This window comes from Nothobranchius furzeri, chromosome 9 (assembly GCF_043380555.1).
Source record: "Nothobranchius furzeri strain GRZ-AD chromosome 9, NfurGRZ-RIMD1, whole genome shotgun sequence".
Lineage (NCBI taxonomy): Eukaryota > Metazoa > Chordata > Actinopteri > Cyprinodontiformes > Nothobranchiidae > Nothobranchius > Nothobranchius furzeri.
The window spans coordinates 26,130,694-26,157,753 of record NC_091749.1 but is presented as its reverse complement, the minus strand read 5'-3'; the positions used below and the strand labels follow the sequence as shown (position 1 = coordinate 26,157,753).

General features: G+C 44.6%; 1 protein-coding gene across 1 annotated transcript in view; it reads left to right on the top strand.

Moving 5' to 3' along the window:
* LOC107374071 (myocyte-specific enhancer factor 2A) overlaps nucleotides 1–27,060 on the top strand; it is a 65,033-nt gene that overhangs the window by 28,942 nt on the left and 9,031 nt on the right. The window contains exons 4-8 of the mRNA XM_054732575.2: nucleotides 210–413; nucleotides 23,693–23,827; nucleotides 23,959–24,166; nucleotides 25,542–25,595; nucleotides 26,106–26,251. Of these exons, the coding sequence (XP_054588550.2) occupies nucleotides 210–413; nucleotides 23,693–23,827; nucleotides 23,959–24,166; nucleotides 25,542–25,595; nucleotides 26,106–26,251 (747 nt within the window). The remainder of the gene's footprint in view (nucleotides 1–209; nucleotides 414–23,692; nucleotides 23,828–23,958; nucleotides 24,167–25,541; nucleotides 25,596–26,105; nucleotides 26,252–27,060) is intronic.

The window sequence follows — 27,060 nt, the reverse complement described above, 5'->3', positions numbered from 1 at the left end:
TTTTCCGCTGACTGAGACTCCTGCTCTGTTTTCTGGCAAGTGCCCATTTGTTTGCCTTAGGGAGAGTTTTGTTTAGCTAGATCCCATTTCCGCTTTACATGTATTTAGCATGTTTTCATCTGTATCTGTCACCATCAGCCGACTTTTCCTGCCCTGTCTCAGCTTGGTGAAAGCTTAACTGATTTGTTTGCTGTGTTTGTCTTCTCCAGGTGACGTTCATGAAGAGGAAGTTTGGCCTGATGAAGAAGGCTTATGAGCTGAGTGTTCTGTGTGACTGTGAGATCGCCCTCATCATCTTCAACAGCTCCAACAAGCTGTTTCAGTACGCCAGCACAGACATGGACAAAGTCCTGCTGAAATACACAGAGTACAACGAGCCCCACGAGAGCAGAACCAACTCAGACATTTTAGAGGTCAGTGGTGCGATGTGGTGAAAAAGACTGGACGAGTCTCATGCAGGTGCTGCTTGAAGAGAAGACATTACTCTGACGAAGCTGGAAGTTGTTAGAGCAGTATGCAAACATGCTTATGTTGCATATTTGCGTACTTCACATTCAGCGTGCTTTGCATCAACACGCATGAACGTGTAACACAGTTACACACAAATACCTGATTGGGTTCATGCTTAAGTGATGAAAGAGCTGAAGAAAGTTTTGTTTAGTTTCTCAAGAGAACTCCAGCTGCAGCTGGAGTAGAGAAGGTTCTGGATGCTGTCTGTGTTTTTGCACCAAAACAGGAGTCCAGATCTCTTCTCTGGATCTCTGGATGCAGTCCTTGAAGAGGTGTTATGTGTCTAGGGGGACTTGAGTGTCTATGTGAGGATGAGTTTTGGAGGAACACACGATGCTGGTACCAGCTCACCTTGAGGTCAAAGATTGATTTTGTGATTGTGTCATCAGGTCTGTGGTCCTATACTCATCTAAAGAGCTGTCAGCTGATCACCACTTGGTGATGTGGTGGATGGTTGGGGGTGCCACAGCAGGTGCAGCTTCCCAATTAGTGGCTGGAAGGTTTATCAAGAATTAAAAAAGAAATTAATTTCCTTGGATGCACGAGCCACTGCACCACTACAACTTTCATCTAGAAATGATTCTGGTGGTACTCGCGGTAAAGTTTGTTGCAATACATGACCCGAATCCTCCTGATAGTACTGTGTGGTTGTGCATCTTCCCCTGCTGTCAACCACTAGCGGACACCTGTGAAAGCTCCAGCAGTGATTAGTCAGACCTCATTTGCCTGTTTTCCAACCTATTTTGCTTATTTCCCTAAAAGTCAAATAGAAAGACCGGCTGGTTTAAACAACGCCAGGAAAGTGAGAGAGTGCGCCTTTACATATCGGTCAGTCTATTTGCAACATCTGAGCAGGAAATTTGCTTATGCCTAGATCAGCTTCATTTTCATCTCGTAACGCTCGAGGCTGGCACACCTGGACCGGATTGACATGCAGGTGTATAGATAAATTAGGCAAACATGTCACCTAGATGGAACCCATCATCTACATTGCAGAAGACCAAAATGTCCTCCATTTTTATTTTGTTTTTTTGGTGTTTTATTATTTTATCATGGTTTCATATCCAATACTTTAATTTTAAATTATCAAATGATAGAATTGAAACAATTTAACAGAAACATCCTAGAGTTTATAATTACTAACAAATTTAAATAGAAATACAGATTCAGAGCATTTTTGTAAGCAGTTTTTTAATTGGTACCTTTCCTACAAATCAATGGTGCTCAAATTGTTTTAGCCAAAAATCACAACATTGACATATAGAAAATAAATGACAATACAATGAAACCAAATATAAAATATAAATATAAAACAGGTGATTATTAAGGTGCCTAAAGATCTACATGAAAATCTATCTCGTTTGGAGACATTCCAGTCAGGTTTCAGAGACAACACAGAGACTGCTCTGTTAATGGCTCTAGATGTATTTCTAGCTGGTGATAAGGGTGATGCTTTTGTCCTTTTGCTACTGGACTTGAATGCTGCCGTCGATACGGTGGACCACAACAGTCTGTTGGATTGTTTGTAGAACTGGGTGGGGGTTACAAGGGTGGCTCTTCAATGGCTGAGATCCCATCTTGATTACAGGAGGTTGTGTGTGGATGGGTGAAGCTTCTTCAGCCTGGGAAAGTGTCAGATGGGGGGGTCCCTCAGGGTTCTATCCTTGGCCCCCTTCTGTTTACACTGTACCTCTTGCCCCTGGGGTTTATCCTTCAGTGACATGGTGTCCATTTTTATGCAAACAACTGCCAGATTTATTTGCCCCTTTCTCAGGGGGCAGGAGGCTCTGTGTCTGCATTATTGGACTGCTTAAGGGAAGTTAGGTTATGGATGGCCGCTAATTTCCTCTTCCTAAATGAGTCCAAAACTGAGGTCATAATACTCAGCCCTGGTGAAAAAACTGGAGCTGGTGGTGAGATTGATGTCACTTTCTTGGCACAATATGAGAAGAATATGGTCACTAATTTAGGATTGATGATTGATGTGGCCCTTAAATTTGATGCACAAATAAACATAGTTGTCCAGGCACGTTTTTTTTTTTATCTGAGATGGCTATCTAAGATAAAGCCTCTCTTGTCAAGAGCACCTTTGGAAACATTAGTACATGCTTTTATCATGTCCCGTCTGGACTACTGTAATGGGTTGTATGCTGGACTGAGTCAGGCTCCAACTGCATGGCTCCAGCTAGTCCAAAACCTGCTGCCACGTTTTGGACTGGGACTTGATGGTGGGACCACATCACTCCAGTGTTACAGTGTTAGATTCTCTGCACTGGCTCCCAGTGTATTATCAAGCATACCCATAGCTGTAAAAGGGTGCTGCAGGGCAGTGCTCCCCCATATCTGGCTGCACTGTTAGAGCGGCGTGGCCCCTCTAGGGCCCTGCGCTGCTGCTTAGGAGTTGCTGGAAGTCCCCCGCTCTAAACTGAGATCTAGGGGGGACTGGGCCTCCTCGGTAATGGCTCTCTGGCAGTGAAGCAAGCTCTTTCTCTTCAGGAGTTTAAGTCTTGCCTGAAATCTCACTTTTATCTGTTAGAGGCTTTTGTGTTTTAGTTTTTGTACTGCAGGGCTTTTAATTGCTTTTATTATTATTGTTTACTATTTTTATTCTCTTTTACTATGATGTTTTTGTCCTTGTTTTCTGTGCTGTTCAGCACCTTGGGCCTCCGCTAAGGTGGTAGAAAGTGCTGTATACTGTGATTTCTGGACTATAGAGCACACCTCAATATAAGCCGCACCGGTCTAAAAGCCACAGATATCTACTGAATTGAAAACGTAGTTTAACTGAAGGTAACTGAACTGATCATTATCAAACAAAACTGAAAAGTTATTGATTTGTTTATTCATCGTCCTCCTGCGCACTGAAACCACTGAAGTCATCTTCTTCAGTGTCGGAGTTGAACAGCCTCAGAAGAGCTTCCTCACATACCTTTTCTGTGGCGATGTCGGTGTTGCTCTCCGTGTTGCTGTCATCATCCCGGGGTGAAGCTGGGAAAACAAGCAGCGCCGTTTTACTGTGAAAAAAATCCTCCTGGGCGCTTTCCGTAGCACTCCTTTAACCATTCCTTCATTAGACTTTCTAGCATCCATCTTTTCTGGTTGACTAAAGCTGCACCTCATTATAAGCCGCATGGTTCAAAGCGTGGGAAAAAGTAGTGGCTTATAGTCCAGAAAATACGGTAAATAAATCTGATTGATTGATTGTCTGCTGATGTGTCATGAGTGAGGTTTAGCTGAAGGAGAGGCTATCGCCAGCTCACTTCCTTTCAGACTTATTGTGTCAGTTTGTACAAATATTTCTATTTTCACTTCTAGTTATGGTTTGATTAAACTTAAACACTGTTTCACAAATTCCTAGATGAATGTGAACTTGATGTTAAACTCTGCGTACATCTTCTCCTCAGCTCCCCTTAGTCTCTTTTTATGGAGCTCAGTTAAGGTAGTGTATGTTAAATCTTATTTTCATAAATAAATGTAACATTTTTCTACCTGTGATCACTGATTGTGCACATTTAAACAGGTCTGTAAGTGTTACTGATGTCTACTTGTTTCCTGTAGTGTGAAGCGCTTTCGAGTCCTCTGACTCTGAAAGATGCTTTACAAGTGCCAGTCATTTATCATTTTCACCAAGTAATTTAATAAGATGTTCCATCCAGAAGCACATGTTAAAGAGCAAGTCACCCCCAAATCATCTTTTTTTTTTTGGCTGATAAACTATATAAATGAGTGTCTAATTGTGCTGTGGACACGTGCAGTCAATAATTTGGCACTTTATCACCTCACACACTGCCCTGTTCTTTTATCCTATAACTCATTGTGGGTGGTGGGTTTTTATTTTATCTTTGATGCTGCCCCAAGAGCTACAAGACATCATCCTCACAAACTGTGATTCCCACAGGAAATGCTTACGCCTCCTGGTGAAAACCAGCCAGAGGCTTCTGATTAGGACGCGTGCATGTACACACACACACACACACACACACACACACACACACACACACACACACACACACACACACACACACATTGAATCATACTAATAGCTGTAAAAGGGTTAGGGTTATGGGCTTGACACACGGGAGGTGACCTGCGGCAAAGCCGTCGACGCGTTCTGTTCCATGGCGAAATTGAATCTTCCGTTGTTTTGATTGGCTGTGTCAGGTTGGAGGGAATTAAGGTTATTTAAGTGGTTCAGAGTTACAAAAGTGGTAGATGTGATGTTGCACAAGAGGCTGCTAGAGTTATGTGAAATCTTACTTCTGATTTTACTATATATAAAAAAATAAAACCGAGAATGGGTTCATCCCATATTAGAAACCAGGATCAGGCTACTCACTGTCTATCAGGACATGCTTCAATTTATCACACGGTTTGGACCTCACATTAAGATGAACACAGTCACAGAAGGAGAAACGGAGTCCATGTTTGCTCGGAGATGTACGGAGCATCCCGTCTGCTCATTGGTCAGTGAAGGAAACCTCATTGGTCCTCGTCCGAGCGACAGCGATGAAAAGTTAAAAATATTTCAACTTTCTGAGATTGCGTCGCTGGGTTGCCAGTGCACGACACGTACACAAGCGCAAAATTTCACCCGCACGTTTTTCGAGTTTCGCTTAGTAGGAGGGTGACCTGCGATTATTGCTTTGTTGCGCATGTCTCATTGAAAATGAATGGAGGTGAGGCGATGTCGCCTCCCGTGTGTCAAGCCCATTAGTCTAATTTATCTCTAAGTTTGATCATTAATTGACTATCTGTAAAACTGCTTATTTAGAGAAGCGACATAAACGATTGTTATATAATTTTAGTCATTTTTCACCAGTTTATTGAATGTCTATAATATATTAGACCTGGAAGGGAAATATGTTGGCTCCTCAGCCCATCAGGAACTTTTTCTCTATGTGGTTCGTACGAGTGGTCATCAACAGACACTGTCATAAAGTATAGTAAAAGCGTTAATTTTTCCTCATTTTTGGTTTTACATAATTTGGAATTTATATGTTTAATGTAGGGGTAGGACTCAATTAAAAAATAATCTAATTAATCAGATGTTTTGTAATGAATTTAACTTGATTAATCACAATTTATTCATTCAAGACAACTTGCCCTCAAGCATTTTTGTTATTAAAATAGTTTTGGTGAGGCTCAGATGACATACCCACACTTTAACGAGTATATTTATGTAAACACAAGGTAACCACAAGGCCAGTTCAGTGGCTTAGTGGTAAGAGAGTTCCCCCTGAGACTAGGAGACAGTGGATCATCCGCGGTTGGTTCATAAGAAAGATCAGCACTGGTGTGATTATGTACGATACTCGACCTTATGCCTACGACAGATGATGTCTGAGTCGGTTTTGCCCCATACATGCTTGGTATATATATTAGGGCCGGGACTTTAACGCGTTAATTACGATTAATTAATTAGAAAAAAATAACGCGTAAAAAAAAATTAACGCATTTAATCGCAGCTTGCATTTCAAGCACGGCGGAACCTTTGTCATTGCACGATTTCCCCGTAGACTGAATATCACTGACGCACACAACAATGCACAGTGCTAATGGCTACTAAAACGGAATAAAAACAGACAGAAGTTGCCTTGCTTGGACTGATGCAGGATTTAGGAAACAGGTCCGCCTCTTTTCTTAACTTGGAAAAAAAAACTTCCAGACAACAACGGAGTCCGTGTCGCGGACATTTTTCAGAGATCGTCTCTGCTGCGGCTGCCCGGTGGCACCAGAAACTTTACAAAAATTGCAGTAAGCTATATTTTTAACATTTACGTAACATCTGTGCAGCGCTGAAAGCACCAGACAGAATAATTCTTTGCCCTAACAGTAGTTTATGAAAGTAGTCAGACAAACGAGAGGCATCTGGCTGCCGCTGGGAGAACGCTCCGTGTTCTCACTACTCTGTAAACAATCACAGACAACGTGTCTTAAAGTTGAAAACAGAAGTTTAAGTTAAAACAGAAACACTCTGAAACTTTTCTGATGATTTTCTAAACAATTCTGTCGGGGAATTCTATCTTTCTGAGACGAGTCACTGTCTAAACATCACATGCATTACTATCATTAAGCAGCGAGGTGTGTTGAAGCTGTCATCAGCTAAGGGGCGGATGCTTAAGTGCATCAGGGGCAGCGAGGAACGAGGAAGTTGTGATCAGGCTGGAGATCACACCCGATTCGCTGCTGCAGGCATGAATCTGCGGGTCTGCAGCACCCCCTTCTTAACGAGACATCAGGACTTCCCATGTAAGGAAGGTCCGCTCACCTGTTCGTCAGATCATTATTTCCTCGCCATCCCCAAAGACGCGTAGGAGACGGGGGGGAGCTCCAAGTCCCAGAGATCCAGGCGCTGCCCCAGAACACAGGAACCCCAAGGAGCCCGCAACCAGAAAGGCCCCCACCCCCCTCGAGAGGCACAGAGGATCGCCCCGGGGGGCCACAACCAGCAGCCGGCAGAGCCCCGGGAGATATCAGCGGCAAGTCCTCAGGCCTGCCCGCAGCCTCCCACCCCCTAGCCGGCCGAGTCCGGGACCCAGCGACCCGGGACCCAGGGGCGACCACCCCCGCCGGGGACCCAGCAGAGCCCAGGGACCCAGACCCCCCCAGGCCGCCACCGGGATTGATCAGGCAGATGCCAAAAATCTTAAACTCCCTGACCCGGGAGCCACGAACACTCAGGCAGACCAAGGCATCACACCCACACCAGGTGTGACAGGGGGGAGGGGAGACGAAGATCTATATCATCAAAGGAGGTCCCAGGAGAAGGGAGGAGTCAAAGGCCCCACCTGACATATACAGTCATACACAAACACAGTCACACACTCCCTCCCTCATGCTCACACATGCACATACAACCAAAGACTTACAAAAATACACGCCGGACACCCATTCATTCTCCCCATACACACCCTATTCACTCTGGTCCCGGTAATGCTGCACATGGGGTACAACCACCACCGGTTACCAGAGTTTGACCCTTTCTGCTGGGGTGCTGATGAGCAGGCTCCCCCGCCCACCGCCGAGCACAGCAACCCACCACCCCAGACCCCAACCAGACGGCCAGATCTCCCTCCTAGTCTCCAGCCCCAGGCAGCCAAGCAACAACAGAGGTGTGCTAAGACCCCCTGGTCTCCCTCCACCTGCTCCAACATAGTGTTGTGTGTTAATGAGGTGTATTCTATTGCTGTGGTGAGCGGGCAGTGCGGGCATTTTCTGGCCTATGCCAGCTGATGCCACTGCACCACCCTACTTGCACCCACAGCCCTTGGTGTCTAAATGCAGTTTAAAATTCGAAGTGGGCACCGGCACTCGGGAGGAGGCTGAGAACTCCCCCTGCCAAGTGCCGTTGAATGTGCTCACTCCCAAGGCCCTAAGTGTATGTTTGCGTGGAATGTCGTCGGTGGAAGTGCATAAGGTGCAAATAAAATTGGGGGGCAGGAAGCCACAGGAATGCGGAAATGGGGTCCATACCCGCACTCCTCGACTTGTCCACCCCCCAAGGTCCTATGTGCATGTTTGTGTGATGATGTGAGGGAGCAGGAGGAGAGAAATAAACGGGGATGGGGAGGAATGGCTGGTAGGGCTTAGCCCTCCAGGGAGCCAGCTCCCCCACTGACCCCAATAGGCACCTCCGTTGTCATACCGCCGCCCAGGGCATGGAGACCCCAGCCCATCCTGCCAGGGCCCAAAGCAGCAGCATCACAGAGCCCCACAGAGCCCGAGGGAGCCGACCCAGCCCCACCCCAGCAGAATATCTATGCCCATCCCTGCATTTGCACAACTTCCAGAATATATAAGACATAAGACATCCAGGTAAGGTTGGGTCCTCCCCCTCCTGGACCTCCCCCTCCCCTGTGATGGGACAACAGAGGAGCCAGGGCCTGCCCTACGCCCCTGAACCCGGGCCAGGTACTTCTGCGTATTCCTGCCTTCTTCCCGGCAGCGTACATGTAGGGACCCGACCCCCAAGGCCCAGCCCAGATCCCCACACGGGGCCGGCCACCCCAACACCCCGAGCCCCCAGGCCCCCACCCAGACCCACCCAGGGGCAATGCAGCCGCCAGGCAGTGACCCATGGCCGCCGCCAAGACCTCCAAGGGGCTCCACTCACAACCTCCAGCAGTACACCCCCCGAGGCAACCCAAGCACCTCCAGAGGGGGGGAACGGCCCCCCAGTGCCAGACATCCCCAGTGAACCCATCCCCAGGGAACATCCAGATACTCCAAACTCAGACCCTCCACCCCCCCACCCACATCATCCCGCAGGACATCATCAACGGCCCCCCATCACCGCTATGTGATGGAACCGATCAAAGGAGCCCAGAGAGATTTATTTGAAGTGGAAGCAGAGGCTAAATCAAGTGCAATATGATCTAACAAAAGATTTCTATACTGGTTAATGCAGAGATTTTCTCTATTTTTCCAATTCAAGAGGATAGTTTTCTTAGCGATGCATATGGCAGTCAGAACCACGTGAACCAAAGATTTTTCAATCGGGACATCATCCAGGTTTCCCAGTAAACAAAGAGAGGGGGTGATTGGGATATGACATTTCAGAGACTTTGACAGGTCTTCACATACTCTACCCCAAAATTCCTGGACAGGTGGACAGGACCACAGTGCATGAACGTAATTGTCAGGAATGTTGTTTGTGCAGTGTGTACAGATGTCAGACGACACAAACCCCATCCTGAACATCCGATGACCTGTATAGTGTACTCTGTGTAGAACTTTGTACTGAATTAATTGTAAATTGGGGTGTCTGATCATTTTAAAAGTTTTTAAACAAGTTTGGGACCAGAAGTTCTGGTCAAAGCTGACTGATAGATCCACCTCCCATTTTTCAATAGGGATTGCTATTCTATCGTCTATTTTGGACAGTGTCTTATATACTTTAGACAGTAGTTTAGGGGGTTTGAGATTGCAGAAGTCTAAAACCCTTGGCGGGGTTTGTAATTCTATTTTATTGAGCTTAAATTTTTGTTTGACTACAGATTTGATTTGGTGGTATTCTAAAAAGCTATTCTTTTCTATTCCAAATTGGGAGACTATTCTATTAAATGGGATGAAGTCCAATCCTTCATATATGTTTTCCAGGTATAGGATTCCTTTATTTTTCCAGTCCAGAAGGTTCATCATTTTATTATTTTGCAAAATATCAGGATTATTCCAGATAGGTGTGCGTCTGCATGGTACTAGTGAAGACTCTGTCATTTTAAGATACTCCCACCATGCTGTCAGAGAAGTGCTGATACTAATACTTTTGAAGCCTTCATGTTTTCTTACGCTTGAGCTAATAAATGGTAAGTCTGAAAGCTCTATCGTATTGCAAAGTGTCTGTTCTATATCTAACCAGGACTCGTCTAATGGGTTATCTTGCAACCATCTTGGTATATATTGCAGCCTGTTGGCTAAAAAATAATAATAAAAGTTGGGTAGATCCAGTCCTCCTCTGTCTTTGCTCTTCTGAAGCGTTTTTAAGCTAATTCGTGGAGGTTTATCCTGCCAGAGGAATTTGGTAATTGAGGAGTCCAGAGATCTAAACCAGTCAGCTGGTGGTTTGTTTGGGATCATTGAAAATAAGTAATTTATTCTGGGTAAGACCATCATTTTAATTGTAGCAACTCTTCCCATCAGTGATATTGGTAAGGATTTCCATCTAGCAAGATCATCCTCCACTTTCTTTAAAAGTGGGATGTAGTTTAATTTGGTTAGATCTGCTAACTTGGGAGAGACATTAATTCCCAGGTATGTGATATTACCTGACTCCAGTTGAGTATTAAGTAAATTGACAAAAGAGAAATTAATTGGTAGAACTGTTGATTTTAACCAGTTTATAGAGTAATCTGAAACTTTTGAAAAAGAGTTTATCAGTTCTATTGAATGAGACAGAGACGATTGAGAATTCTGGAGGAAGAGTAAAACATCATCTGCATAAAGACTGATCTTATGTTCTATTTTATTACACTTTATCCCTTTAATACCTGTTGTTTGCCTAATTGCTGCTGCTAGTGGTTCGATAAAGATAGCAAACAGTGAGGGGGAGAGTGGGCATCCCTGCCTGGTCCCCCTCTGAAGACAGAAGCTAGCTGATATTTGGTTGTTCGTCCTAACACGTGCAATTGGCGAACTGTATAATGTTTGTAGCCAGTTTATGAAGAAGTTCCCAAAACCAAATTTATGTAAAGTTGCAAATAAGAACTTCCAGTTAACTCTATCAAAAGCCTTTTCTGCATCTAGAGATAATATACTAGTTTCTATGTTTCTACTGTAAGAGAAATCTATCAAATTAAGTAATCTACGCGAATTAGTGGACGACTGTCTACCCTTTATGAAACCAGTTTGGTCAGGGTGTATTAAGAAGGGGGTTACCTTCTCTAATCTTTTTGCCAGGGCTTTACAAATTATTTTGAGATCAACATTAATAAGAGAAATTGGGCGATAGCTGGTTGGAAATGCTGGGTCTTTGCCTGGTTTTAACAAGAGACTAATATTGGCTGAGTTCATGTTTGGCTGTAATCTGCCGCTCTCTTCGATTTCCCTCACCATTCTGAAAAATGTTGGAGCCAAAATGGTCCAGAATTCTTTGTAGAACTCTGCTGGGAACCCGTCTGGACCTGGAGCTTTCCCATTAGTCATGGATTTAAGGGCTTCCTGGAGCTCTGCTGATGTTAGTGGCGAGTCCAGGACTGCAACTTGGCTGTCTGTTAATTTAGGAAGTGTTATCCTGTCCAGGAACTCATCGATCTCGTCATCTGATGGGTTTATCTGTGGTGAGTACAAAGTTTGGTAAAAGTCTCTGAAAGTGTTGTTTATTCTTTCAGGGTCATAAACTATATTCCCAGTTGAGTCTTTAACAGCAGATATGGTAGTTTTCTCTTTATTAATTTTTAATTGGCTGGCCAGAAATTTACCGGATTTATTACTATGTTCAAAGTTTTCTATTCATAGTCTTTGTGCTAAAAATTGTGTTTTTTTGTCAATAATTCCATGAAGTTCTAATTTAGCTTTACGTAATTTGCTCAGTAACTCTTCTTCTGTGGATGTCTCTAAAGACTTAATGATTTCTTCTAACTCCTGGATACGTTTATTTTCTGTTTTTTTCTTATGTGATGAGAAAGAGATTATTTTACCTCTCATCACTGCCTTTCCTGCCTCCCAGAGAATAGATGCTGATGTTCCAGGCAGGTCATTATGTTCTAAATATAAAGCCCACTCCTTTTTAAAAAATTCTATAAAACCTTCATCTTTAAGCAGTGATGTATTAAACCTCCAGTTTTTACTTGGTGGGATTGCTTTCTTGTTTACTAGAGTTAAAGAAACCGGAGCATGGTCGCTGACAACAATAGGGTGTATCTCAGTGTCTGAAATGTCAGCCAGCAATGAGCTGCTGACTAGAAAATAATCCAAACGTGAATGAGAGTGATGGACGTGTGAGAAAAAAGTATACTCTCTACGGTTAGGATGAAGAGATCGCCATGCATCACAAAGCCCATAATCACTCATGTACTGTTTAACTATATAAGTGGATTGCCAATTGCGCCGAGTCCCAGCTGTACTGAGCCTGTCTAAGGAATGCATCCAAAGATTAAAATCACCTCCAAGTATAAGTGGACAGTCCAAGTGTTCGGAGAGTACAGAGAAAAAATTATGAAAGAATGGAGGGTCATCAATATTTGGACAGTATATGCTCACAATACATAAGCGTTGGTTCTGTATAGTTATTTTTAACATTATAAATCTACCTTCTGGATCAGAAACTGTGTCCAGTACTGTGAAATTGATGTTTTTGTGTATTAAAATAGCTACCCCTCTTTGCCTAGAGTTATAGCAGGCAGAGAACATGCTGGGAAACTCAGGTGTTTTAAGTTCATCTGCCGATGTGGCAGATCTATGAGTCTCCTGTAATAATATTACGTCTGCTTGCATTCTTTTTAACTGATCAAAAATCTTTAATCTTTTATCTCTTGAGCCAGTTCCATGTACGTTCCATGAGACAAATCTTAGTGCACCCATAGATGTGTGTGTGAGTAGCTAAAATATGACGCCTTCATGTGAATAAGATGGAATAAGTATCTAAATGTATAAAATAGTATGTTAATAAATAACAGAAAAGTAAATAATAATAAGGATTCAACAGTGTTTGTGGTTGTATTATTTGACGCATAAATTATGATATTGTGTTGTGACTTAAATATATCCATGTGTGTGTGTGTGTGTGTGTGTGTGTGTGTGTGTGTGTGTGTGTGTGTGTGTGTGTGCGTGTTCCTGTGTGTGTGTGTGTGTGGGTCTGTGTGTGCATGTGTGTGTCTGTGTGTGTGCGTGCGTGTGCGTGTGTGTGTGTGTGGAGTCTGACGCAGTGTTGGAAAGTTGTGTGGTTGTGCCATACAGGTGTAAAGAAGCAGATAAAAAGAGGAAAGGAAAATACAGAAACAGGTTAAAAAAGAAGAAAGAACTAAAAAGAAAAGGTGATGGGGTGTGAGGTGATGATGAACAGGTGAACTCATCATCTAAAACACGGATCTAGCAGCTGTTTATTACTGACGTGCTCAAACCCAGTGAATCTGATAAGAAAAATAAAGGTCTGACCTGATGTTGGGCTAATACAGCCAGTCTGTCACTCCTCGCTCCTTGTAAAGTTTATTATCCACATAAAGCTTATCCACTGAGATGACAGCTCTCTTCCCATCTTGGATAAACTTTTTACGCAGCGGAAAGAGAACTCTGCGCCGATCCAGGATTTCCTTAGGAAACTGGTCATTAACGCTGAAGTCTTTGCCTTTGAGCTCTCTTCCGTGACTTTTAACCAGATCCTTCTGCTTAAAATGTTCAAATTTAGCCACGATGGGACGAGGTCGTCTGCTGTCCCCTCTTTTAGCTCCAAGGCGATGTACTCGGTCGAAGGTGATGTTTTTTACCGTTTCTTCGGGTATCTTCATTTGGGTCTGGAGAAAGTGTTTAACAGTGCGTTCGCAGTCCTCGGCCCCTCCCACCTCCTCCGACAGACCTGCAAACACCAAATTATCCCTCATGCTACGGGCCTGAAGGTCCAAAACCGTCTCCTTCAGAGTTTTGTTGTCCTGGGTGATCCGCGTCATTCCCTCCTCCAGGGAAGAAACGGACTCCCGCAGAGACGCGTTCTCAGCAGCGAGCCGCTCCACCTGCTCCTGGCTGAATTCCAGGGACTGGCGGAGGTTCTGAAACTCCTGGTGCAGAACCTCAAGCAGATGAAGACGCCCCTCAAATCCCAGAAGCCGTTTATCTATGGATTCTAATAATTCCAATATGTCCTTCCGGGGAGATGAGGCCTCAGGCGAGTCCTGAGGGCGGCTCCGCTTCGTCCCAGGTGTTTCAGGTTCACCTGCTGATTTCTTCGGACCCATAACAAATAACTCGAAAACTCCGTCAATAAAGTTCTGTAAACTTTCTAAATTTTCTTCACTTACCTCCAGATTGAGCGAGTTATACTTACCAGATTATTTTTTTGCGTTGTCAGTTTTTAAATTAGGCAAAAATGCATCTGAATTGTTTGTGAATGTTTGCTAACGAGCTGCCATCAGCTTCAAACGCTGCTGTCCGGTAATCGGCCGTCAGCGCATGCGCATCTCCTCAGCCGAGATGAATCTCTGTCACCAGGGGAATCCGTCTTTGGGGGGCAGATCTGTGGTCCCTCACACTCTCTATTGGACGCTCCTATAGATAAACCTTACATAAACAAGCGCGTGTACACACACAGGTGCTCACATGGTGCTCTCATAAGTATGGGCTTGGGCACGTTCAACACATGTCTTAAGACTATGGTGGGCACTCAATGCACTGTGGTATATTATCGTGTGACTGTTTATTTAAACAATGATTGATTATATATTTCTTCATCAAGTTGACGCAGTGATAGCTTGATTTTGTTATATTGGTGTTGTGTCCCATTTTTTTGTTATGTTTTGCTTTTTTCTCGTCTCATTTTGCAGGTCTAGAAGCAGACTCTTGTTCATTATTGTTTATTTTTGTTGAATCCCCCCCCCACCTAACCCCCTCTCTCCCCACCTTTTCTCTTTTCCTTTCTCTTTCACCTCTGTCTCCGTGTCTGGTCGAAATTACAAAGCATTCAAAAACAATAACAATAAAGTTTTAAATATCAGGTGCGACATTAAAAGCAGACTCTTTGATGCTCCACCTGAGACATTAAAAGCAGATGCTCTGATGCTCCACCTGAGAGTAAAACTGTAAGGCTTGTTACCAGCATTCAGACATCAATTCTGCTTGCTTCACAGCCAGACAGGACACGTTAAAAAAAAAAAAAAAAAAAAAAAAAAAAAAATTATTTCCTCGCCATGATCTTTTATCATCCCATCAACCTCCAGTCATCCAACTGGAACCAGTTAGTGTTCCTGATCATTCTCAGAATATGCCATGCCTGCTCTGGTGTTAAAAGTTAGTACATTTAAGTCCTAGATCGTATTTGTGCCAGTTCTACTGTCATTTTGAAGGATTATTATTTGTGTTTTTACTACATTATGAGTAGAAATGCTAATAAAAACTCCCAATTATACAAACAAGTGAAACTGGAAAAATTAGAATCTGGTGCAAAGTCAAATTTATTTCAGTTTTTCAACTAGACAGAGAGACAATTTAAAGGCTCAGGAACCCTTTGCAGGTGTTTTCTATTTGTAATTATAAATTTTAGTTGATTTGGATCTTTCATATCACACAGTGACATTTGAATAATTAAAATGCATTTTTTTATTAAAAGCTTTAGTTTACAGTAATAACCATGTCTAATGCTTGATTCTCTGTCTCATAATTTTTATTAAAAGTTTAACTTTGAGAGCACATTTTCCTGAACGATTAAAATGCAATTAATTTAGATTAATTAATTACAAAGCCTGTAATTAATTAGATTAAAATTTTTAATCAAGTCCCAGCCCTAATATATATCCATCATCCATCCGTCCATTTTCATCCGCTCATCCGAAGTCGCGTCGCGGGGAAGTAGCCTAATTTGAGAGGCCCAGACTTCCCTCTCCCCAGCCACTTGGGCCAGCTCCTCCGGGGAAATCCCAAGGCGTTCCCTGGTCAGGTAAGAGACATAGTCCCTCCACCGTGTCCTGGGTCTACCTTTAGGTCTCCTCCCGGTTGGACGTGTCCAGAAAACCTCACCAGGGAGACGTCCAGGAGGCATCCTGACCAAATGCCCGAGCCACCTCAACTGGCTCCTCTCGGTGTTGAGGAGCAGCAAATCTACTGTGATCCCCTCCCAGATGACCGAGCTTCTCACCCTATCTCTAAGGGAGAGCCCAGCCACTCTGTGGACAAAACTCATTTTGGTCGCTTGTATCCGCGATCTCGTCTTTCTGTCACTACCCAAAGCTCATGACAATAGGTGAGGGTAGGAACGTTGATCGACCGGTAAATCAAGAGCTTTGCCTTCTGGCTCAGATCTCTCTTCACCACGACAGACCGGTGCAACGCCCACATCACTGCAGATGCAGCACCAGTTCGCCTATCGATCTCACACTCCAGTTTTCCCTCACTCGTGAACAAGACCCCGAGATACGTCATCCTCACTGCCAAGGCATCCATGCATGCAATGTTTGATGCCTCTGCAGAATTGACCACTGTCATCTTAAAATTCGCATAACGCTGCCTTATAACTAGTTAACTTGCCCCACTTTTGGTCCGCGCTGCTCCAGACCTCTCTCTCCATTTTTTTCTCCTGTTGAGAACACACAGCCGGGTGCCCTCTGCTGTTACGAGCGTGTAATAACCCCTGACAAATATCAGTATGTGTAAATGCTTAGACTCTGATTATAAGACGACCCCAAATTAAAAAATTATTTTCAATGGACAAAACCTCATCCTATATTCAGGTGAATACGGTAATTGTAGTTGTAGTTGTGTTTGGAGCAAGTAAAAAAGTTTATATGGTCTTGTAGCCCAGACTGCCATTTATTTAGAGGTGTTTGATAACATGATTGATAAACGGGGCAAAAATTCTGATGCTAAACTTTTTTGCCCTGCATATGGGGGATGCACAGGCTTAAGCAGTATTTTTTAAGGCATTCATTTATTCCATATGCAGTGGGATGCAAAAGTCTGGGCAGCTTTGTTAATCATGATTTTCCTGTATAAATCGTTGGTTGTGACGATAAACAAATTCTGTGAAATCTACAATATTGGAGACACACACACTGATATCTGAGCAGTGAAACAAATTTATAGGATTTACAGAAACTGTGCAATAAATCCAATCCAATCCAAATTTATTTGAATAGCACTTTTACAAACAACATGTCAGCTGACCCAAGTGCTGCATAGAGTAAAGGCATTTAATCCTAAAAAGCCATAAAAATTCTAATTCACCTTTGTACACATAAAACATAAATAAAAACTGTCAATAAATTAAAACACCTAAGATAAGAACAGAAAGATAAAACAGCCAAAACAGAAGCACAGTATAAAAGAATAATCATTGGCCAAAAGCTAAATGAAAGAAATATGTCTTTAGGCTGGATTTAAACTGTGCCAGCGAAGAGGCCTGAAGCAAGGAATGTGTTCCATAGTCTGGGAGCAGCAAACTCGAATGCACCCTCCCCACGAGCTTTATATCTCATTTTAGGAATATGGAGCAGTAGATGGTCATCAGACCTTAGTGACCTGGAGGGGATGTAGGGGGTAAGCAGCTCTGTCAAGTGTAGGGGGGCTAGACCATTCAGGGCTTTGAAGACAAAAGTTAAAAGTTTGTATTTCAGTCAAAAGTGCACAAAAAGCCAGTGAAGATCAGCCAGAATGGGAGGGATGTGACAGTGTCTTTTTGTGTTTGAAAGAAATCTTGCTGCGGCATTCTGGACTTCCTGTAAACGGTTGAGGGCAGATGCATTCACGCAGATGAGAACTGAGGTGGAATAGTCCAGTCTGGGGGTGATAAATGCATGAATAACAGATTCTAAATATGGCCTCATAAGAATGGGCTTTAGACGGGTAAGGCGTCAAAGCTGGAAGAAACAGGATCTAACAGTGGCATTAACGTGTGCAGACATTAACAAATCGGTATCCAGTTTAACCCCAAGGCTGGTCACACAGGGATTAAGGTTTAGGGAGGAGAGATCAAAGGCAGCAAATGCAAATAATGTTTTTGTTTGAAAAGAATGGCCTTGGTCTTATTGTCATCGAGAAATGTTTAAACCAAATTAGACGTGCATAAATTTGGGCACCACAAAAAAAGAAATGAAGTTAATAATTAGTTGATTGTCCTTTTGCAGAAATAATAGCCTCTAAACGCTATCTATACCTTCCAGTGAGAGTCTGGGTTCTGGTTGAAGGTATTTTGGACCATTCTTCTTTACAAAACATCTCTAGTTCATTCAGGTTTGATGGCTTCTGAGCATGGACAGCTCTCTTTAAAGTCATACTCTGCAACTTTTTCATATTTTTAAAAGATTTTCTTGAGCCAGTATGAGCTAAAATGACACTTTACATGGTTAATGAAAGGTCACTCGGACCCCCACCGGCACTCTCTGGCCAGAAAACTGAATTTCAACTTCAGACTGGAAGGTCGCTCTGTTGGCTGACATACCTGGCATGGTTCCAGCATGTTTCCTGCAAGTTTTAGCTAATGAACACATCTCATTTGTTTCATTTAGTGATGAATCACTCATGTAGAAACGAGGGCTGGGCGATATATCGATGTTTTTAAAATATTGATATAATTTTTAAATAAGATACAAGATGACTTTATCTTTATATCGATATAACTGGTCAAACTGCTATGCTAGTGATTAGCCGCTATGCTAGCGACGTGTTGCTCCATCTCTAAGCGGTTATTACGTGTATTCTTACAAGTATGCTCAATCTGAGGGCCTCTGGGTAAATGTGCTGCTCTAAACTTTGCATTTGGCGTTCTGGTTTTTAATTATTTGGGGACGTTCAACGCCAACAGTGTCTCACCCTGTCCTGTCTCCCCATTCTGTTCAGTCCTGTGTCCATGTTAATCGATCCCACCTGCCTCTCGTCTTCCAATCACTCCAGGTCCCAGCCCCTCATGTATTTAAACCCTTTCAGTTCTGTGTGTTTAGTCAGTTCATTGTTTTACGTCCAGCGTGTTTTATATTAAAAACCTCATTGAATATTCCTGCCTGCCTGCTTCTTCACCCGCATTCAGATCCTCACCTCCGCTCACCACACCCGCACGTTGCGACAGAATGAACCGACCTCCTGAAGGATCCAGCGGGGAAGTCCTGCCCTGGGACGGTCTGCTCCCAGGGCTCACCAGCTTCAGCTCCGCACCATCCGCTTCACAAACGCCTCGACACAGACGCCGCTGTCAAACCTCGGTCGTGGCGATCCCCTCCAGCCTCCCGGAGCCAGATGGGAGGTTAGGCTGGGAGCCGCAGCTGGACCGTTATGGCTTTCTAGGCACTAGCCCTTCGGTGTGCTCTCCTGGAGTTGGTCTCTGGCGCTGGAAGGGAACCCAGGCCCTGCCGTCACATCCAGCACAAGATCTGCGCCACAGGCGCGCTGCGGTTCCGGCTGATGTCACCCCCGGCTGCACGGTCTCCTCCCACTCCAGGGGGACAATGAGAGGGACCAAACCGGCGGTCGACCCGGCGAAGTTTGCCTTTCTCCAGGCTGAGCTGGTCAGTCTGAAGAATCTCATCAGCCTCCAGGAGTTCCAGCTGAACACTATCTTCCCTGGTTCTCCGGGAGGCGGTACTCCGGTCAGCGCCTCCACTCCCGTCAGCGGCACCGCCACTGGTACAGCCTGTCCAAGAGGTTCCGCTCGTGGTCCAGCCTGTCCATGAGGCTCTGTCCCCGGCCCAGCCTGTCCATGAGGCTCTGTCCCCGGCCCAGCCTGTCCATGAGGCTCTGTCCCCAGCCCAGCCTGTCCAAGAGGCTCTGTCCCCAGCCCAGCCTGTCCAAGAGGCTCCGCCCCTGGCCCAGCCTGTCCAAGAGGCCCCACCGCCGGCCCAGCCTGTCCAAGAGGCCCCACCGCCGGCCCAGCCTGTCCAAGACGCTCTGCCACCGCCGGCCCAGCCTGTCCAAGAGGCTCTGCCACCGCCGGCCCAGCCTGTCCAAAGGCTCTGTCCCCGGCAGCTCCGCCTGTCCAAGAGGCTCCGCCCCCGGCACTTCAGGTCCAGTTGTATGCGCCACGTCCGGCGCTTCAGGTCCAGTCGTCAGTGCCACGTCCAGCGCTTCAGGTCCAGTCGTCAGCGGCACGTCCGGCGCTTCCGGCCAAGTCGTCAGAGCCACGTCCAGCGCCTCCGGCCAAGTCCGCGCCTCCAGTCAGACTCCGGCCTTGCCTCCGGTGCTTCAAACACAGGCCCCCTAGACTCCGTCTTGGCCTGTGTTGGGCGTCCTGTGCCGCCCCTTAGAGGTGGGGTACTGTCACACTCTGTCCTGTCTCCCCATTCTGTTCAGTCCTGTGTTCATGTCAATTGCTCCCACCTGCCTCTCGTCTCCCAATCACCCAAGGTCCCAGCTCCTCCTGTATTTAAACCCTGTCAGTCCTTTTTGTCTGGTCGGTTCATTGTTTCGTTGTCCTGCGTGTTCTATATTAAAATCCTCATTGAATGTTCCTGTCTGCCTGCCTCTTCACCCGCATTTGGATCCTCACCTCCACTCACCACACCCGCACGTCGTGACAAACGGAGTTCTGTTTTTCCATCCTGCTTGTGCGGAGACGAGCCAAAGCCCTCCCTCCCCTGTGTAATTAGGAAACATCTGCGGATAGATGGAGCGGTCAAATTACCTCAAACAAATTGTAAGGAGTTGAATAGTAACCTATAGAGTTAACGTTTTATTTTGAAGGCAAGCTCAATGGATAAGAAATGTTGTTCCGGTTTCGTTTTTTTTCGCTGTGGTTTGCTATGCTAGTAAATACTCCGTTACAAGCGATTCTGTTGAAAAAGTTATGAGTTTGTAAGGCATGGGTTCCGGCAACAGTAGCCCAAAAATAAGACTGATAAAAGAGCAACCAGAGACTCTGAGTCATTACAGTATAATCACTGATATGAGCCAATACTGTTAGACTCCAGCCACGTTTGCCCTGATAACTAATAACTCCACGGTGCGTGACCCATGTGATCTTCAGTAGATGCAATTGCATCATCATACATTTAGCTTAACATGACAGATTTATTTTCTCTGGACTAGAAATATATGATATCAGCCCACCTCTAGATGAAAATTAAATAATTTTACATTAATTATAAATATATAATTAAAATGTGCCTGTGGGACATTTGATACACCTCTAGCTCTCAACTGTGTGTGTGTGTGTGTGTGTGTGTGTGTGTGTGTGTGTGTGTGTGTGTGTGTGTTAGCAGATAGCTGTACCAGTGTTTCTAAAGCTCAGACTGGTAGAGAATAGGCACTAAGGGAAAAGTTTGACAAGAATCAATACATTTTTATGCATTTTATCTACTGATTTATGTTTATAATTTCTCAAGACAGCTTGAAGTGAGTTAACTTGTAAATATTTTACAGGAGGAAAAATATCGTGATATATATCGTATATCGAAGTTCAGCAAAAACATATCGAGGTATAAGTTATGGTCCATACAGGTGCTGGCCAGTAAATTAGAATATCATCAAAAGGTTGAAAATATTTCAGTAATTCCATTCAAAACGTGAAACTTGTACATTATATTCATGCAATGCACACAGACCAATGTATTTCCAATGTTCATTACATTTAAATTTGATATTCATATGTGACAACTAATGAAAACTCCAAATTTGGTATCTCAAAAAATTAGAATATTCTGAAAAGGCTGAATATAGAAGATACCTGCTGCCACTCTAATCAGCTGATTTACTCAAAACACCTGCAAAGGCCTTTAAAAGGTCCCTCAGTCTTGTTTTGAAGGCACCACAATCATGGGGAAGACTTCTGACTTAACAGCTGTCCAAAAGACAATCATTGACACCTTGCACAAGGAGGGCAAGACACAAAAGGTGATTGCTAAAGAAGCTGGCTGTTCGCAGAGCTCTGTGTCCAAGCACATTAACAGACAGGCGAAGGGACGGAAAAAATGTGGTAGAAAAAAGTGTACAAGCTCTAGGGATAACCGCACCCTGCAGAGAATTGTGACGACAAACCCATTCAAAAATGTGGGGGAGATCCACAAAGAGTGGACTGCAGCTGGAGTCAGCGCTTCAAGAACCACCACGAGGAGACTCATGAAAGACATGGGATTCAGGTGTCGCATTCCGTGTGTCAAGCCACTCTTGAACAAGAAACAGCGCAAGAAGCGTCTCGCCTGGGCCAAGGACAAAAAGGACTGGACTGATGCTGAGTGGTCCAAAGTTATGTTTTCTGATGAAAGCAAGTTCTGCATTTCCTTTGGAAATCAAGGACCCAGAGTCTGGAGGAAGAGCGGAGAAGCACAGAATCCACGTTGCATGAGGTCCAGTGTAAAGTTTCCACCGTCAGTGATGGTGTGGGGTGCCATGTCATCTGCCGGTGTTGGCCCACTCTGTTTCCTGAGGTCCAGGGTCAATGCAGCCGTCTACCAGGAAGTTTTAGAGCACTTCATGCTTCCTGCTGCTGACCAACTTTATGGGGATGCAGACTTCACCTTTCAACAGGACTTGGCACCTGCACACAGTGCCAAAACCACCAGCACCTGGTTCAAGGACCATGGTATCCCTGTCCTTGATTGGCCAGCAAACTCGCCTGACCTTAACCCCATAGAAAATCTATGGGGTATTGTGAAGCGGAGGATGCAATACGCTAGACCCAACAATGCAGAGGAGCTGAAGACGACTATCAGAGCAACCTGGGCTCTCATAACACCTGAGCAGTGCCACAGACTGATCGAGTCCATGCCACGCCGCATTACTGCAGTTATTGAGGCAAAAGGAGCCCCGACTAAGTATTGAGTGCTATACATGCACATTCTTTTCATGTTCATTCTTTTCAGTTGGCCAACATTAGAGAAACAAACATTTTTTCATTGGCCTTTAGAATATTCTAATTTTCTGAGATACCAGATTTGATGTTTTCATTGGTTGTCACCTATAAATATCAAAATTAAACGTAATGAACATTGGAAATACATTGGTCTGTGTGCATTGCATGAATATAATGTACAAGTTTCACGTTTTGAATGGAATTACTGAAATATTTTCAACCTTTTGATGATATTCTAATTTACTGGCCAGCACTTGTATTGCCCAGCCTTAGTAGAAACCACTGAAGGCTGGAGAGATATTTCAGCTTTTAGATTAAGGTTTTAAAAAGATGAACACACGGCGAGGAGATAGGTTTTGCTTTCGGTTGTACAAACGGACACCGGGGTGCTAAAAGGAAGCAAAACTGCCAAGTGTGCCTTTAACTCACACCACAGATTTTCAATCAAATTCAGGTCTGTGGACTGAGATGGTCATTCACGCTGTTCCTATTCCTCTACATGAAGACCTTAGTAGATGTTAAACAGTGTTTAGGGTCGTTGTCTTGTTGAAAAATCCAGCCCCGGTGCAACTTCAGCTTTGCCACTGATTCCTGGACATTGGTCTCCAGAATCTGCTGATATTAAGTGGAATCCATGCGTCCTCAACTTTAACAAGATTCCCAGTCCCTGCACTGGCCACACAGCCCACAGCATGATGGAACCACCACCATGTTTTTCCTGTAGGTAGCAGGTGTTTTTATTGGAATGCTTTGTTCTTTTTCCTCCGTACATAACACCCCTTGTTACGCCCAAATAACTCAATTATCGGTTCACAGCACCTTATTCCAGAATGAAGCTGGCTTGTCCAAATGTGCTTTGGCAAACCTTAAGCTGCTCTGTTTGTGCTGTGCGTGGAGAATAGGCTTCCTCTGCATCACTCTCACATACAGCAAATCCTTGTGGAAAGTGCACAGAATAGTTGAATGATGCACAGTGACTCCATCTGCAGCAGGATGATGTTGTAGGACTTTGGTGCTGGTCTGTGGGTTGACTCTGACTGTTCTCAACGTTCTTCACTTCTGTTAACCTGAGGCCCCTCATGTGCCTCTCTGCCTGTGAGTAAGCAGACTAGTTCTCTGTGTAGACTTAAACAGAGCCTGGCAGGCCAGGCTACTACTTTAATGCTAAAACTGCTCACTTACTGTCATTGAACACATTTATTGGGACTTTTGATGAATTTGATGAAGTTACAAGTGTCTCTAAACCTTTGTGTTTGTGTATCTCACCAGGCTCTGTGCAAGAAGGAGCACCGAGCCTGCGAAAATCCTGACACCGAGTCCTCCTACTTCCTCACCCCCAACACGGAGGAGAAATACAAAAGGATCAACGAAGAGTTTGATAACATGATGAAGAGTCACAAAATTGTATGTTTCATCACATCATTTATTGTTGGGTGTTTTCCATGTTAACGTAGACAGACCCATTTTATGTCTTTACGTCCAAAACAGTGATTCCATGTCTCATGACTAAACTCTTTTGCTGTTGTTTTAATCAGACGACAGGCCAACCACAGCAGCACTTCCTGCACGCGGCACCAGGCAGCACAGCGTATTGTCCTGCTGCAGGAGGAGGAGGAGGGCTTTCCCATCCACTAGCTGCAGCTACAGCAATCCTGGCCAACAGCGGCATCCTCTCTTCACCTCACATACATCCTCACAGAAACACAAACTCCACACAAAGAGCTCCCAGCTGTACAAGCACAGGTTAGTGTGACCCATAGAAAGACAACAGATTAACATTTTAATCTAGATTAGTTTTAGCATAGATAAAAGCTATACTAAAGTTAGAACAGACTTCCGTCTTCTCTTCTGGCACTCGCAGAGTACAGACGCTTCCCTTTTTGCTCCCTTATCTTTTTTCCCAAGGCTCTTTGTTCTGTCTGCCCACAGAGTGCTTCTCTGCACTTCTCCTGAAAAACCCTATTTTTTAGAAATAGATTTAATTAGTTGGTCATTCAACGCGATTGATAAGATTTTTTCAACGATGAGAACGGAGCAGGGGGCTCCCACTTGCCCACAAGGGACACACCCGGCGAGGTATATGCTCGATTCCTGGAAAGAATGGAGGATCGTATGCCTCTCCCAGTTGTCAATTGAGGACGTTGAAGATGTGTGGATGTTTGGCCTGATGATCACTGGATTTCTTTTGATTGGAGTAGGAGGATATCTGGTTTTATGGATATTTGGGCAGACGGGAGCGATTGGAGGGCGTCCCGCACCCACGGAAAGCACCGCGTGTGGAGACCTTACAGACAGGGACGCTACTCGAGGTGAATCGTAAGCTGGATAATGTTCTAGCTGCGTTACAGGAGAGAGTCACCGGACGGTGTGGAGATGTTCAAAACCTGAATTGGCTTCACTGGAGGACTTGAATGATCAGTTACAGACTTGAAGGCAGAGAGCAAAATTATCTCTGCCTGACCCAAACAAAGTCTTGTTATCCGAATCTGACACCATGGCAGCCTTGTGAATGCCAACAGCAAACCCCCACAAAGGAATGCAGACAGATGCTGTGAAAACCCGGCCTACCCCCCCCCCCCCCCCCCCCCCCCCCCCCCGCCTTCAGATTGGTGGACTTCAGCCTGGCGAGGTCATCAACCTGCAGGTGTCAATGTGCTCTGCGCTCCTCCCAAGATCTCCCTCCCACCTGTGGCTACAGAGGATGAGCGCCATACAGGGCTGCTCTCGCTGGGGAAACAGGATCCCAGCCCCCCCCCCCCCCCCCCCCCCCCCCCCCCGGTGTCTCATGTTGTGAACTGTTGAAGTTCGTGCTTATATGTTTGAGGCGTTTTTTTGCATAGTAAAGCTACGCCCTGCCTTTTTTTCCCCTCCCCCAATTTATCCTCATGTAATCCCCTTTTCATCTAATTGAAATGAGCACCGTTATGGGATCTTGTGGTCTGCCTGTATCTGTTCTGTCTACATGTGTGTGTGTAACCTTGGTCAGGCTGTGCTGCGGAGTCAAGTTCCTATGCTCTGGGTTGCTGGAGCACTGGCAATAAAGCTTTTTCTGATTCTGATTCTAACATGTGATCAGTGAAATTAAAAGTGAAAGAGCTGCAGGCGTGTTTCTCCTCAGGAAGCCTCCAGGACGGCTCTAGTCTGGCTCTGCACAACGGATCTGGAGCTGCTGGTATGTGTTTTATAAACATGCTCTGACAGGTCCAGAACACGCTCACGTATACACACATACACACACACACTGTTGGTTTTGGGTCCATCAAGAGAATTCCCTCACCTCAGGACAAAGGATAATGGTATTCTTCAGAAGGGAATATTTGGATCTACAGCTGATTTAGCATTGCCTCCATCCCCAGATTCGGAGGACGCTACTATGAGTTCAAACTCATCACATTTACAGAATCCAGTCTAATATTTGTTGAGATAGAAGCTGAGTGCTGGCAGACTGTGTGTGATCTAATAGAACAGTGTTGCTTTTTAAAGATTTGACCCAAACGGATTTAATTTATTCATTTCTCGAGTTTAATTCTCAAACTCGAAAGGCAGATAGTGGTCTTCATTCCTCCAAGCAATATCTAATTAAAAAAATGTGTTTTGCTGTTTTATAAGTTTGCTCTAAATGTGAACAGCTGGGATTTCTTTTCCTCACTGATCATTTTCATTTATAATTGTCTTTATTCAGTGAATGTGAGTCCCAGTGGTGGAAGCAGCTTGGGGAAGACTGTGGCACCAAAATCTGCTCTTTCCCCCCAGGGAAACAGCCCGGTCCCTGGCAGCCGTAAAACCGACCTACGAGTGGTCGTCCCCCACTCCACAGGACTGCTGCCGGTAACTTTTACCTTTCAAATCATCAAAAATCAGAGGTGGGAACCTTGGTCCTCAAGCATTGCTATCCTGTATGTTTTATTTCTTTCCCTGCTCCAACACTCCTTATTCAGTGGTTCAATCACCTGTTTAGCAGCTCATTAAGCTCTGTAGAAGTGTCTTAAATCTAAAATAACAAAGCTACACAACAAGCTAGCTTAAAGGTTTTTTTCATGTCTCTTAATGACGCTCTAAATATATAATGGAGATTAACTCATTCACTGCCATCCGTTTCCTGATTGCTAAAGGCCTTCGCTGCCAGCGTTTCTCAACGTTTTTACAGTTTTTTTAATAGTCACAGAACGTTGCGCGCTAGGATGATGTCGACACCAAAACAAAGCAAAGCAGAGACTCGCCTCTTACATCAGGAAGAATCTGCGCGTTTCGAGCTCTTATCTGTTCTTTCATAATCCGTTGTCGAATTGTGATCAACAGAAGCTTTTCCAGTTTGCGCCTCACTTTATTTTACACCAGCAGCCCAAAACGATCTCCTAACACATGGATTTTCTGCCTCCTGATCACGTGACGTGTGACGTATGCGGATGAAGATTGGCTCTAGAGATGTTTGTTCTCACGGTGCGGGTGCTCGTTCCCGTGAAGGAGTGAAGGAGTTAAAGGAGACATATCATGCTTTTAAATAATTCCCTTTTGCAACTAAATCATTCACTTGGGGTCTAAATACAGTGGAACTGCAGTTCTTTGGTCTGATTTCCTCATTATTGTTGCTCTATAGACCCCTCATCTACGCCTGTTCGGAGGAGTCTGAGACTGAG